Source organism: Pinus tabuliformis, chromosome 3_1, assembly GCF_031772625.1.
Source record: "Pinus tabuliformis cultivar Carrire ecotype Pingquan chromosome 3_1, CPIR1, whole genome shotgun sequence".
Classification (NCBI taxonomy): Eukaryota; Viridiplantae; Streptophyta; class Pinopsida; order Pinales; family Pinaceae; genus Pinus; species Pinus tabuliformis.
This window is the reverse complement of record NC_142301.1, coordinates 285,876,127-285,890,124: the sequence shown is the minus strand read 5'-3', so window position 1 is coordinate 285,890,124 and position 13,998 is coordinate 285,876,127. Positions and strand designations below refer to the sequence as shown.

The 13,998-nt window shown below is 38.4% G+C and overlaps 1 protein-coding gene across 1 annotated transcript in view; it reads left to right on the top strand.

Moving 5' to 3' along the window:
- Window positions 1–13,998, top strand: part of LOC149186907 (Radical SAM superfamily protein) — an 83,682-nt gene that overhangs the window by 27,095 nt on the left and 42,589 nt on the right. The window contains exons 4-6 of the mRNA XM_089411223.1: window positions 12,295–12,396; window positions 12,740–12,826; window positions 12,953–13,069. Coding sequence (XP_089267349.1) covers window positions 12,295–12,396; window positions 12,740–12,826; window positions 12,953–13,069 — 306 coding nt within the window. The remainder of the gene's footprint in view (window positions 1–12,294; window positions 12,397–12,739; window positions 12,827–12,952; window positions 13,070–13,998) is intronic.

Here is a 13,998-nt window from a genome sequence, read left to right as displayed (position 1 = left end):
CTAATGAGGCTTTGCACCAAGTTTGCTAGATTTTGCAGGAACAGGGCAGGAGCATTATCGAATGAATACCTTTTTAAAACCCTGATATGGAGTGTTTTGGTATGATTAATGATATCTGTCAGTAAATTTTTTGTTGAGGAGTTCCTTTAGTTGGTAGTGATGACATCAGAGTAGCGATGCTTCTGCGAAACAAAATACAAAGGAATCCTTTGCAAAATAGCGAGGATCAGATGTGAAACCTTAACGTGTAACCAAGATACCGAAGGTTTGGGGTCTAGTAGAATGGGCTTGGGATATCGATAAAACTTGAAACAATACTTTTACCAAATTGCGGATATGGCAATATGTTGAAGGGCTTTAAGCCTTTAGGTCCTACACCTTAGCAACACATGATTAGAGGCCATGACTAAGGGCTGCATAACATCCCACCCTTACTCCATCAAAACCTTTTCATGGAATTTTAACCCGAGAGGAGTGCATTAAGCCCATTTAGGATAAGCCACTAATCATTATTGTGTTGATCATCCATAAAATCTATTAAATTTCTTCCTCTTTTTCTTGTTCCTAGATGTCTAGGATTAGTTGCTAGGGTTTTAGGGCAAAATTTTGCATAAAATGTGAATTTGTGTTGAATGTTTGTGGCTGATAAATTAGGAATTGCATCAATAAATCACATAAAAGAAAAATCTAGCATTGTGCATGGTTAATCCCTCCGTTTTATGGCTGACACCATCCTTATTTGGTGTTCCTGCATGTTGTTCAACCCTAATTTTCCATTAAGTGACCTTAACCCTAGGTGTTTATTGAAAGGCCTTAACTCCCCTTTGTTGATTATCCTTAAAATGCCTTTATTTTTTTGCTTTTGTATTACATTGTGCACCCTACCATTGCAAATCAACAAAACACTAACTTATAACAACCATCCTTTTGGTCCAAGAATAGAGTACTTGGGCCTTGGCATAGAACATCTAGGACTTTCTAGGCCTTGCTAGTATTTATCCCATTTGTTAGACGATAGACCTAATATATATCACCTTGAGCCATGGTATTAGAATATCCTTTAGGTGATTTAGGGAAGCCCCTCCCTTATGGTCAAAAATTTCCTTGTGCTTTTTTTTTAATCTTTCCTCCGAGTCTATTTATTTCTTCTAAGGCGCTCACTAGTTCTTTTTCAAGATCTATCTCCCCTTCAACTTCTTCTTCTGAATATTTATTCTCTTTTTGGTAGTCTTTTTGATCGACACTCTGATTATCCAAGGCTATGAATATAAATTCTCCTTTGTGATCATCATATGAATATCCGTCACTTTCTTCTAATGGACTTCTATTTTCTTTGGAATAAAAGCTTTTATTCTTAAGATATCCTCTCTTTTTTTGTTTATGAAATTTGCCTCTATCTTTATGCTCCTTTTTATTATCACTGTCCGCCAATTTTGCATATGGACATTTAGCAACATAATGACCTATTTTACCACACTGAATGTTGAAGAATGTAACTAGGTTTTGTCTTCATAATTGTATTTGAGCCATAATGAAATATTTATCAAAAGAAAGAAAAATAAATTTTTGTTATTATTATTATGATTTATTAAAGCATGGGTTTCATGCTTGGGTCATCATGTTTTATGTCAAAGTCCCCATTGAGGACTTCTAGGATTTATATTAAGTTATTAGAGTCATTGTCCATTTAATGAGACCTTTCTTGGGTTTTTGAATCATGTAAAAAGAATTGTTATTGAGTAAAATAAGTCATTTGTCACCTCCACATCAAGTCGGCCCTTACCTGATCAAGTCGGCCTACATGAGGGTAATTCGAACTCCAAAAGAGGCTATATATAGAAGTGCAGTTCGATTCATTTGAAGAATCTCTCACACAAGTTTGATACACAAGAAGGTGCAATAGAAAAAGTACGGAGTTGCAAAAGGAGGAGAATTACAGGGAAAGACAAGATCGAATTTTTGGGTTGTCTATCTCTCACTCATGTGAATTTATTAGGCTATTTGTTGGAAGGTCGAAGTGGTACATCAAGGTCGAGTTTCTGCTGCTGCATCTAGGTCGAAATTCTGCTGTTGCTTCTAGGTCGAAGTGCTGTTGCTTCTAGGTCGAAGTGCTGCTTCTACTAGGTCGAAGTGTTGCTGCTACTAGGTTGAAGTTGCTACTAGGTTGAAGTTGCTACTGGGTCGAAGTTTCTGCTGTTGCTATTGTGTCGAAGATTTGCTGCTGCATCTAGGTCGAAATTGTTGCTGGAAGGTTATCATCTGCAAAAGAAGGGAAGGGATGACTTGGTGGTTGGAGGAAGTCTATGTCTAGGTCAAGGAGTCTTGGATTATCTCGTGAAACTATTGAAGGAAGAGTTGTTGACTGGATTTCCCGTAGATAGGGGTTTTGCCCTGACTGTCCTCCTACATCTGGTGTCTTTGATCTTCATGTTGTGATTTTGGAAATTGCTTGATAAACTAAGATAAAAGAAGAACACAAGAAAGTTAATAAGAACATAAGAATATCACAAGTAATTATCAACATAAAGAAAATATTTTTGCCTCTCTGATTTTCCAACACTGAAAGCATTTGGATGGAAGCTTACCTTTGAATTTGTTATATCCTGTTTTCAGCTTTCTTACAAATTGAGCTTCTTTTTCATCTGATTCATAACTGGAGTAATCACAAACCATATGCCCTTTTGTTTTCTTTGTTGCTTTGAACATTGCTTTCTTTAATATTGATTTCTTTTTTCAATTCTCATTTCGTTTACAGTGAGGATTCCATGAAGTTCATCCATCTTTAGTGTTTCCAAATCCTTCATTTCTTCAATGGCTAAAACCTCCGCGTTAAATCTCAAGGGAAGACATCTCTACACTTTATGAACAATTATTGATTCCTCAACCTTTTCATCAAGCCCTCTAATAGTATTAATAAGCTTACCTACACAAAGAAAGAAGGTTGCAATGTTTTCATCTTCATCCATCTTCAAACTCTCAAATTGTCTTCTATGAGTTTGAAGCTTTGCTCTTTTTACCTTTTCATTTCCTTCATAGCTTCTTTGAAGCTTGTCCCAAATGTCTTTCGTAGACTTACAAGTTACACTGCATTACTTTAACAAACTTTGATTCTGCTAGGCCACACAAAAAGGCATTCTTTACTTTTGCATTACTTACAAAGACCTTTTTACCATCTTGATCAGTTGGATGGGGGGGGGGGGGTTGTTGGAACTTGATAACCATCCTCAACAGATAACCATCAGATAGGTCCTCATACTTATCTTCCAGAAAACATAATTTGTTCCATCAAAAAGTGGGGATCTGCTTGAAAAAGAACCATTCTAATTGGTCATTGATCCCTCTTAGATCTTTCTTCTAGATGTTAGGCCACTTCTGAAGGAACCTGCTCTAATACCAATTGTTGGATTTACAGTTACAGTGAGGGGTAAATTAGTATAATACAATCTTTTACTTATTTAAACATTCAAAACACCATAAATCATCAATCTCATAAACTGAACATGAAACACCATATATACATGGAAACCCTTTCGGGGGAAAACCACAAAACTTCTTTAGATAATAATTCTTTGTAGGCACCAACCTACTGTTACAATAATTTGCAGGCACCAACCTACAAACTACTTCTACGCTTATTGGTGGTCTGCGATGTTCAATTGGTTTGCTCTGCACAAGTCACTGATCTGTTATGCGATCTCCTATACCCTGCACCGGTCAAACAATATGCTTTGTAATCTATTTCACTTCATCTGCTCTATTATTTGTTCTTCAATGGTCAAACTTTGTAGTCAACCCTGCATTGGCCCACTTGCTTCTCTAAACTCCGCACTGCTCTTTGTGTCTGTGCACTATATTCCTTACACCAAGTGCTTCCTTCAGTACACTGGTTCACAAATGGCCAGACCCACGACCAAGTGCCTAACTCTGAAGACTCGACACTCGCGTTTCCTCATATGCCCTCAGGACCTATCACACACTCATTGGAATCATGGAATGGACATAACATCAAAATTTACATTTATCAAGCACTGGAGTTCAGACCTCAAATTTGACTTTATACCTTCATAATTGAAAAAAACCAAATTATTTGAACCTTAGCACCGAAGCATTAAACTACCAAAGCGCACAAGACCTCATGCTATGACCCAATGCTAACACATATTGGATATCAAATTGAGAGTTCTATCATATAACCCCTTTTTATATTGGTGGTATAGGCCATCAAAGGGTCAGTGTATTGGCAGTTAATCAATATCAAGCCCAAGCTATATCTGATGAATACCATTTTAAAACCTTGATATGGATTGTTTCGGTATGATTAATGGTATCTGCTAGTAAAACTTTTGCTGAGGAGTTTCATTACTTGATAGCGATGACACGAAAGTATCGACATTTATGCAAAATGAAATACAAAAGAAATCTTCTCAAAACAATGAGGGCTGGGTGCGAAGATTTGGGGTCTGGTAGAATGAGCTCGGGATATCAACAAAACATGAAACAATACTTTTACCAAATCGTCAATATTGCAATATGCCAAGGGGCTTTAGGCCCTTAGGTACTACACCTTAGCACTATGACTGGAGGTTGTGACCAAGGGTTACATATATTGGGATATTGGAAAATCAACGGATATGCGCTTCTTTAGGTAATGAGCTGATATGGTGGTATGTTAAGGGATTAAGCCCTTGGACACTACACTTTAGCACCATGAGACCGAGGTTATGATAAGGAGCTAAGGTGACCCAAAACAACGAGATTTGCAAGCAATTTATGTTATACGAAAATTTTGGGGTTTTCAATGAAAAATAATATGATACCTGTTTTTGGCATTATGGCTCAGACCTGATAATTGTTAACAAACTATTCAGTTGCTCTTCATGCCTTAGGCCTCAAAGATCCTCTTCAAACTTCATATTGTTTCCCTTCTCCTTAGATCCTCTGATGTGCTTTTGATTACTTACTCACATCAGATACACGATAACACTCACCGATCTAGTTATATATAGTAATTTGGCACTTAAGTTTGGGCCAATTTGTCAAAGGTGGTTTCTTGGATTCTGTGCAGGCTTTAGGGAGCCACCTTGAATTGCTAGTCCATCTGACCTAGGGTGAAACTACTTGGGTCCAAGGAGAAAATTCCTTGGAGCAATGTTAACTTGGGATCGTTCTTCCGCTATCTTGGGTCCATTATTTGTTGCCTTCACGCTCATACACACATCCTTCGGTCCTTCAGTCCATAATTCCCTGGATCCTGTTTACTTTTGGGTTTCTTCCTAACTTTGACATATATCAAAAGGGTCTCATGCGTCTCCACCTAGCTTTTACATCGATGAAAACACATTATGCAACAAATATTTGATTGGAATGCCTATGATCAGGTGGTGAATTGCCTTGTTGCAATCAATTTTAGGTTGAATAGTTGTAAAGATGAGTATTTTGGAGCTTATGTAACTTTTATTATAGATGCAAATAAAGGTTCTTGTTGATGTCTATTTCTTGAAATGCTTTTTATGGCATATCCTTTGTTCTTGTGGTATTGTATAATGTGTAAGGGAAATAGTATTGTTCGTAGAGATTAGAATTTGAGGAGTACTACCCTAGTCCATAAAGAAACCTCTATGCTGAAATACACATCATTAATAAGGAATTTCTTAAAGGGAAATGTTGAAGGTCAATAATGGCCTATTTACTTATTAGTAGAGAAGAGTTTGGTGAGTGTGGTTGAGGAGTTGGAATATATTGTTGAACAATTTGTGATAAAGACAGAGAGTTGATTTGAGAAGGTGCTATAAATAAAGAGTCAACTTGGCTACTTTGCAACTCAGTAAGCTAACCACTGTTGCTCCTAATGCATGGACACTTCTCCCTGTAAAGGGGATGTGTGGTGTGGCCAAGAGATTTGGTAGTGTCTCCTATAGAAAGTGTTTGGAGTTGACCATAGTTTTCGACCCTTGGGTGTTGCTAGTGATGAGGAGGAATTGGTGATTATCTTTGTCTACCAAGATCTTTGGTCATATCCGTTAGAAATTGAGAGATTAATAACATAGTGTAGGCACTAGTACATAACGAGCACACAACATTATGATTAATACTGAAAACCCTTAATTGAAACCGACACCTAATAGATATCTATTGTCCTTGGCCAAACCAAACAATCCAAGCCAAAACTAACCAATTAAGGCATCTTACAAGGGAGTATCTTAAGCCTTTAAATAGGCTTCATCACACCATGGGAAAATACCACGGGTTACCAACAACAACCAATGGTGAGCCCATTAATGATTGTTATCTTCTATTCTATGTTCAAGTCAAGATTAACCCAACATTCTTGTTGAATTGTGTAGCTTGGGAGGTACTCCACAAGCCTAGATTTGGGTTTGTGAAATTTGGTCACAAAATGGTGTGTGGGTAAAGAATCCAAGCGAAGGGGTTTTAGACCCAAGAAGGGGTTTAAAATCTAAAAAGAAAATTAACTCCTAAGTCTAGAGGACCAAAACCCTAAGATCTAGAGGGTTCCTAAGGGGCTAAGGAAGATCTATTTAAAGAGGCCTAGATGTAGCCTAAGGTAATCAAGAAAGAGGGAGATCATCTTGATCAAGTAGGCTCGTGGAGATGTAGTCCTAAAGGAGGCTGAGCTGGCCCAGTAGGGCTACAAGGAGAGGCCGAGTATCCATCAAGGGTATTTTTCATTTAAGAGGAGGATAAGATCTGAGGTAGCCGAGTTTGTGATATGTTTTGGGCATAGTTTATGGGCAGTATATCTCTGTTTTACAGGCCGCCACTGTACAAGACTCAAGGTCAGGGCTGAGACCCTTGTGCATGAAAGATTAGAGGGTCGTAAGGCATAATCTTGGATAGGAAAGAAGGCCACATACCTTGATGGAGCAGGGCAGGTGTATGAGGCCTTGTTGAAGGGATGCCGAAGTCTGAAGAGGAGCTGAACTGGTCGAGGTTTAGGGCTATCTTGTAGGAGCCCTAATGGAGGATTGTTATACCTCAGTAATGCACAGAACAACGAGTTACTTCAGATAAATTTGAATGTCTAGATGAAGTAAGGTTGATTTGTTCCTCAAGTTGATTAAATGCCAAGAGATGGAGGGATGGTTCTAAAGTATTTAGTACAACAAATATTAATCCCTAGTTTAGGGCAGCGTGGAAAACGAACCATTTGAAGGAGCCACAACCTAATGAGCCCTAGTTGAAGTTGAGGAAAGGTCTAGCTTTGGTCTTGTTTCTTGTGATAGGTCTAGGAGAGTAGGCAGATGTTGGCCGAGGTCAAGGAGGACGAATTTGGGTAGATTTGATGCATGGTTTTGGGGCAAAATTCTCTTAAGTTCAGGCTGCAGATTCCTGTGCGGGAGGCCGAGCTCCTGTAGCCTAGATTGGGAGGGTCGTAAGGCATAACAATGGTTGGAAACAAGGGTCGAGTTGTCTCACAAGTTTAGCACAAGAGTGGGCTTGGTAAAGGAGGGAAGAGCGAAGGTTTTGCAACATATTGAGGCCTAGTTGGTGGGCTATAGCAACTGCAACAGGAAGCCCTAACTAGGGACGAAGTTGTAGGTCAAATGCATGAACAGGTCCAGAAAAATTAGGACAGAAGTTGATGTTTCAAGTATGAGGATTCCTCTTCCAAGCTTGATGGTGATGCTAGGTTGATAGTCCAGGTTGGGACAGAGTTATTGGGCAACTTAAGTACAAGTAGGAGGCTGTTAGTAGTTGCCCCAACAGTGCCCTAAGTCCAACACTTGTAAAGGACAAGCCTGGTAGAAGGGCAGGTGTATTGGACCTAAAGATGTGTAGACTTTGAAGGAATAAAGTAGCAGTGAAGTGGGCCAACCAACTAGCCCTAGTTCACTCAAGTAAAGAAGGACTTCTTCAATGATAGTAGGTAGCCTCCATAGCCCTAGACTTGCCATCATTGTATCAACAGAAGAAGGTAGAAGTGGGCAAACCAAAGATCTCTTCACAAATGAAGTTGTGAATAGCTGATCGAAGACCTTATGTGCTGGTGACCTTGAAGGACAAGGGAGCAACTAGAGGGTAGATTGACTTGGATGATGTTCAGTGACCTAAAGGAGCTATGTTCACTCATAGAAGCAGATTGAGGAGTTGCAGATGGGAAGGCAAGAGGATCCACGATATTTGTTCAGGGCACATGGACTGAAAGGGGTTTGTGTGGCCACCATCACCAAGTAGGTCAAATGTTGTCTTATTTAGGGTAGATTGGTTGTCAAAGTGACTAACACATAGCCCTAGTTGTATCCTTGTATTAGGGTTACATGTAAGGGCCATGATCCATGGTATGGGAGCCCTAAGACTGTTGTATTGTAGTTTGTAATATAATGAAGAAGGGGTTGAATAGTTAAAAATGGTCATTTGCACTGGTTGATTCACTGATTTGTGATTATTCCACTGTGCAAAGTAGTATAGTTGAGGCATTTGAGTGTGTTTATGTCAGAGGTTTTAAGATCCAAACCAGATTCTCATGTGCCGTGGAAATTCAACAATTCCCTCCTTTAAACTTGACTTGGGATATTCATCTATCCCCATTAAAGTTCATTTACTAAGTTTCTAGGAATACAACATTCCCCCTTATCACCTAGGTCTACATCTAAACTTTACCACTGAACCATAAATTAAGGGCATGCATGCCCAAATAGGTCTTACAACGATATGCCCATTTACGCATGAAAATAAAATCAACCCCATAAAAATTACTATAACTATGCTTTTGCAAATGATACTTAGAGCATCTACTTGCTTCTTTTCTTACACCCCTCTCTGCTTTGAGTACATCTTCCTCTATTGCATTCCATGTGCCTTACGTTGATAGGCCTCATGAGATCACTTTCCGTATTGGGTACTATCTTTTCAACATCCAAGTGAGAGCACATCACAACTTCATTGCTTCTCACCTAGCATAGTGCCTTATCATCACAACAATGCTTCAACATGTTAAAACTTAATGGAGATGATAATAGTGTGAATGTCCTTCGAAGGATTGGAACAATGATAGTGTTAATATGATCACCGAAGAATTGTTGACTTTTTGGTGGAAATTTACCAATGCCTAGCATTGTTCACCTCAGCCCTCATCATCCCATCAATGTGTGACCCATTATCCCTAATGCTCCTTCTTCATCTCAATGCTCAAATCCATGTTCATCTGATCTAGGAGACTTGTACATGCAATGCCCCCAAAAGATAGTTCTCCTCTAGTGTGCCGATGTAACTTCTCTTGTCCCATGCTCAACAACTGTTCAAGATTAGCACTTCCTTGAACCATATGGATCATTTCTCTCGTCAATATGATGTAGAGAAACTTTGTCTCAAAAATTCCATAACGTAATGTGTCTTTCCATGGATTCACTAGATCATCAAGGGGATCTATAACTACATAAAAATTTCCATTTTTTGCCTCCAATGGCATTCCAATGCGACAATCTGCTAGTCATTTTCTCTTATGCCACTACTTGGAGGCGTAGTGCCAATAATCATTGATGAGATTACTAGTTGGCAGTTGCATGTGACAAAACACTGCCCAACTCTCATCCCCAGCTAGCCAAATCTACAAGTTAAGACTTCAATCCCTAATGCATGAAGGCACCAATGCTAAGCTTGTCGACATCATTTCTTTGGGCTGATTCCATAACATCTATGGTGATCTAGGTCTATTGGGAATCTGGCAATGGCTTTGCCTGGGTAATGCCCACGAGGATTTTAAAAAGGCATGGAATAGATTGAACTATGGAAAAATTGATAGTGAGGCCGTCCTCCACTTTGATGATGGGATCTTTAGAGAAACCATCCATGCATTCCTTCGGTTGCTTGCTTTCCAGAGAGCCAATTTGTTCAACAATTTCATAAACAAGGCTTCCTCTAATTTCATCAATCCCCAACTAACCCCATGCTCAACAATGCCTCCACCAAATTCTAAAGTATAGAATCTAGATTTGTCCATTGATGTGGTTGCTAATCTCCACAATGACCAAAATAAAGCATTCATTCAAAGTTGCTTGTGCCAATCAGTTTGCAGCTGTGAGGTTGGTCATGCTGGCCCCTATTATCACAATTCACAGCTTCCTCACCACCATCAATCAATAATCACAGACCTTGAGAAAAGAAACCAACTCATTTCGAGTAGATCAACTCATGCATTAGCCATTGAAACTTCATCTATTGACTTCAGTCACTGATTTTCTGCTCATCTATATGCAACTCTTTTCTGTCATAGTTATACCACTCTTCCTAGATAGTCCAGGCCAACCTCCCTCTGATATCACATGTTAGAAACTGAGAGAGATCAAATACATAAGATAGGCACAAAAAAATAACAAGCGCACAAAACACCATGATTTACCCTAGAAACCCTTAACCAGGAAAACCAACACCTGATATATATATATATATATACACACACACACCCTTGGCAAATCACCAAGCCAAGCTAAAATTGGTTAATCAAGGCATCTTGTAATGGAGTATCTCAATCCTTTAAATAGGCTTCATCACACCATGGGCAAATGTCGTGGGTTATTAACACCATGGGCTCATAAACCACCATTGGTAAACCCGTCAATGACTATTATCTTCTACTCTATAACCAAGTCAAGATTAACCCAACAATATCTTAGAGAATAGATCAAGGATTTGGAAAAAGACGATGAGACCAATAAAAAGTGAATCTCCCTTTAGCAGGTCAAAGGATGATTTGGTAGCACAAGAGGCACAAGGTAATTGGGTAGTGAGAAGCCTTGGTGAATGAAGATGACTTCGCCACTAGACTTGAAGATCATGAGGCAAACAAGGAGCAAATTGAGTAAAGGCATGTAGAGTAGAAGGGCTAGTAGAACCAAATGAGACACTTTAATCTTGGCTGGCAATGAGAGGTTGCATGTGTGTGGGGGGGACATCTTCAAGGAGAAGAAGCAATACAATTTCCTACTTGCACCAGGATTGAAGTTGAAGATGTTAGAAGTGATAGGGAACGTGGAAGTTGAGATTACAACTGGTAGAGTACATTGAAATGACAAAGGGTAGACCTCATAGTAGAGAGAATATAATATAATAGAATTTCAATAAAACATCTGCGAGGCCAACTCAACTATGTAACAGAAAGGCTTACATTTGATGCAACATATTCATCAAAATAAGAGAGAATAGGAGGCAGGATCTAAAGTATGGTACAGAGATGTTTTGGGCTACTCATTTGGAATCTACCTTCCTCATTTGGATTCGTTCTTCCTCTCTCTTATTAAGAGTCTCCAATCTAGTTGTAGCAACTTTTAATAGCTTATCTCAAGTGGGCATCACTCGCAAGGCACTCTTTACCATCTCTTCTACATGGCCTTCTTGGAATGTTGTCTCCCAACTGTTGTTTTGTAGTCTTACTCTCCTCTTCATGTGGTTGTATGCTTGACATTCTAGCAAGTAATATTGTTCAATGTTGACCTCTCTTTTCCCACACACTCAGGAATCAGGATATCCTTTTTTCCCATTTTCCTTAAGTTCTTCCTCCTGTTTCATGTTGCATTCTCTATGTATTATTTTTTTAGCTGTCCAAAATCTATATTTTTCTCTATGGGATGTTAAGTGTAGAGTAGTGTTGGATTTTGATTTCTTCGTCTAGGTCAAAGTTGACTATGTTACTGCCTTTTGAGGTGTCTTTTCTACTCATCCTTCTGTCTTGTATGTGCATTTCTAGCTCCTTCCCATTCAGTGAGCAGCTCTCTTTTACTATTTCCCAATTGCCAAAATGCTCCTTACATTGGAGGTTCCATATGTTTTCTCCTTTTCAAATTTTCTTAGTAGATTTTGGTAGGTGTCCCTTTATTGTCTGTGGCTACCATTCTTGGCTTATATGATATTGACTTTCTTGCTACCTTGAGCTTTATTGGGTATAGACTTATTTCAACTAGAAATGTGTACTCCTGTAACACTGCAGAAAACACATGCCAAAATGTATACATAACAATGCGAGATTTTCATCTGATAGTCTAGAAGTAGTAGAAGGTGATTATTGTTGGCATCAATGAGGTAAAGGAATGGGCTAGAGCTTGTGCCACGTCCCTAAATCTGATTTTTTGCTCACTTATACCATCCCTCTTTTCTAAACACATGCTACAAATCTATGCAATCATGCACATCTACACATAGAGACACTGAAGGCTGTTTCCTTATGCCCAAGTTTTTGGTGGATTTTCTTTGCCAGTTTCCATGTTTTGCAATAATTTTTTACTGTTCAGATACAAACAAATATGACATTTGCAATTTGTTCTTTTAATACTTATTCAGGCCTTGTTAAGGCTGGAAGACAGCAGACTTGTGGAAACGGTTGGAATACCTGCTGAAGTTGAAGGGAACTCCATTCGTCTCACAGCTTGTGTGTCTTCCCAGGTAAAGTGCTGTGCTTGAGCAAACATTTTGTAGGGATGGATCAAGGGATTGTTATTCAATATTTTGTTCAGTTATTTGAAGGAAATAAATTTCAATCTGGTTTAAAGCCTGGCCTTAACCTGGGGTTAACAGTATACATAGATGGCTATTATTGATTGCTTCAAGAGTTTTTGACGACAAAACCATACTTCACATTATTTGCATAAAATTTTGAAATTCTTTTATCCTAAAAATGCATGAATTGAAAGGTTTGACTTTTGATGACTTTTGTACCATATGAATCTTATGGCATTATTCTTTATTCTTGTCATGCTAAAGTGATTCAATTTTTCATATTGTGTAGGTTGGTTGTCCCTTACGGTGCACATTTTGTGCTACTGGCAAGGGAGGATATTCTCGAAACCTTAAGCCACATGAGATTATTGAACAGGTAAGTTTACCAGTTAATCTAGACGTGACGATCTTTAACATGGTTCTGTCTTTGTCAATCCAGTGACTTGATAAAAAACCATTTAATACTTCTCATGAAATTATGTGTCTCCTGTTCTCTCTATAGGTATTGGTCGTACAGGAACTGTTCAAGCATAGGGTGACAAATGTTGTGTTTATGGGAATGGGGGAGCCCATGCTAAATTTGAAGGCAGTTTTGGAAGCACACCATTCTTTGAACAAGGTTCTTGATTTGGCATCTTATACCACTATTAACTAGAATATTGCTTTTCTTCTAGTAATGCATGGAAATATTGGTTGTTATTGAGGAATAGTTCATTTCAACATAAATCCTGGAAACAACCTATATATGTATCTGATTTGGATGATAAAGTTAAATTTCTCATATTATTTCCCTTTATTTGAAAGGTAGCATGCCCCTACTATCATTCTTTATTCCTCCGATCACCCTGCACTGCAGAAAAATTGAAGGATTGGGTATAGCCCACTTCAGGATGTGACAAGGAGCATATTATTTATTGGTTATGGATCAGTAGGAGAATCATTGGATCAATTTTAAAGAATAGGAATGAGCTAAAATGCAAATTAATCTTCATATAAAACATGATAATGAATAAAATATCAGGAGAGAAAAACAATGCTTCTATCTTTAATATTTCCCTTGCTTGACATTGAGAACTTGCTTTGTGTAATTGATGTATGTTTGTTAGACCATTAATTTTTTTTCTTTGAAGAAATATCTTTATGTTCCATATGAGGAATATACATGTTTCGGTCCTCAAGGGACTCTTTGACAACAAGGCTCGAACGCATTTTAAAGATATACTCATTATGAGCTTAACATGTCACATGTGGGAATTGAACCCTGGTGGGGAGTATAAAAGCATTTCTCCCAACCACCCGAGCTACATCTGATTGACACAGTTAGACCATTACTTTATTCTTCACTAGTATACTTCTAGCATTGTCACACCCAAACCAAAGTAGTCAGAGTCAGACTCAGCTTGGGCTTCGACTCAAATTCAACTCAGCAAAATGACAAAATACGTAAATTATTAAAAGGTTATAAACATCAATATAAATATGAACAGTTGGACACCAAATATGTAATTTGCTGATTTTTATTACATGTAACAGTTCGAATTGCCAAAA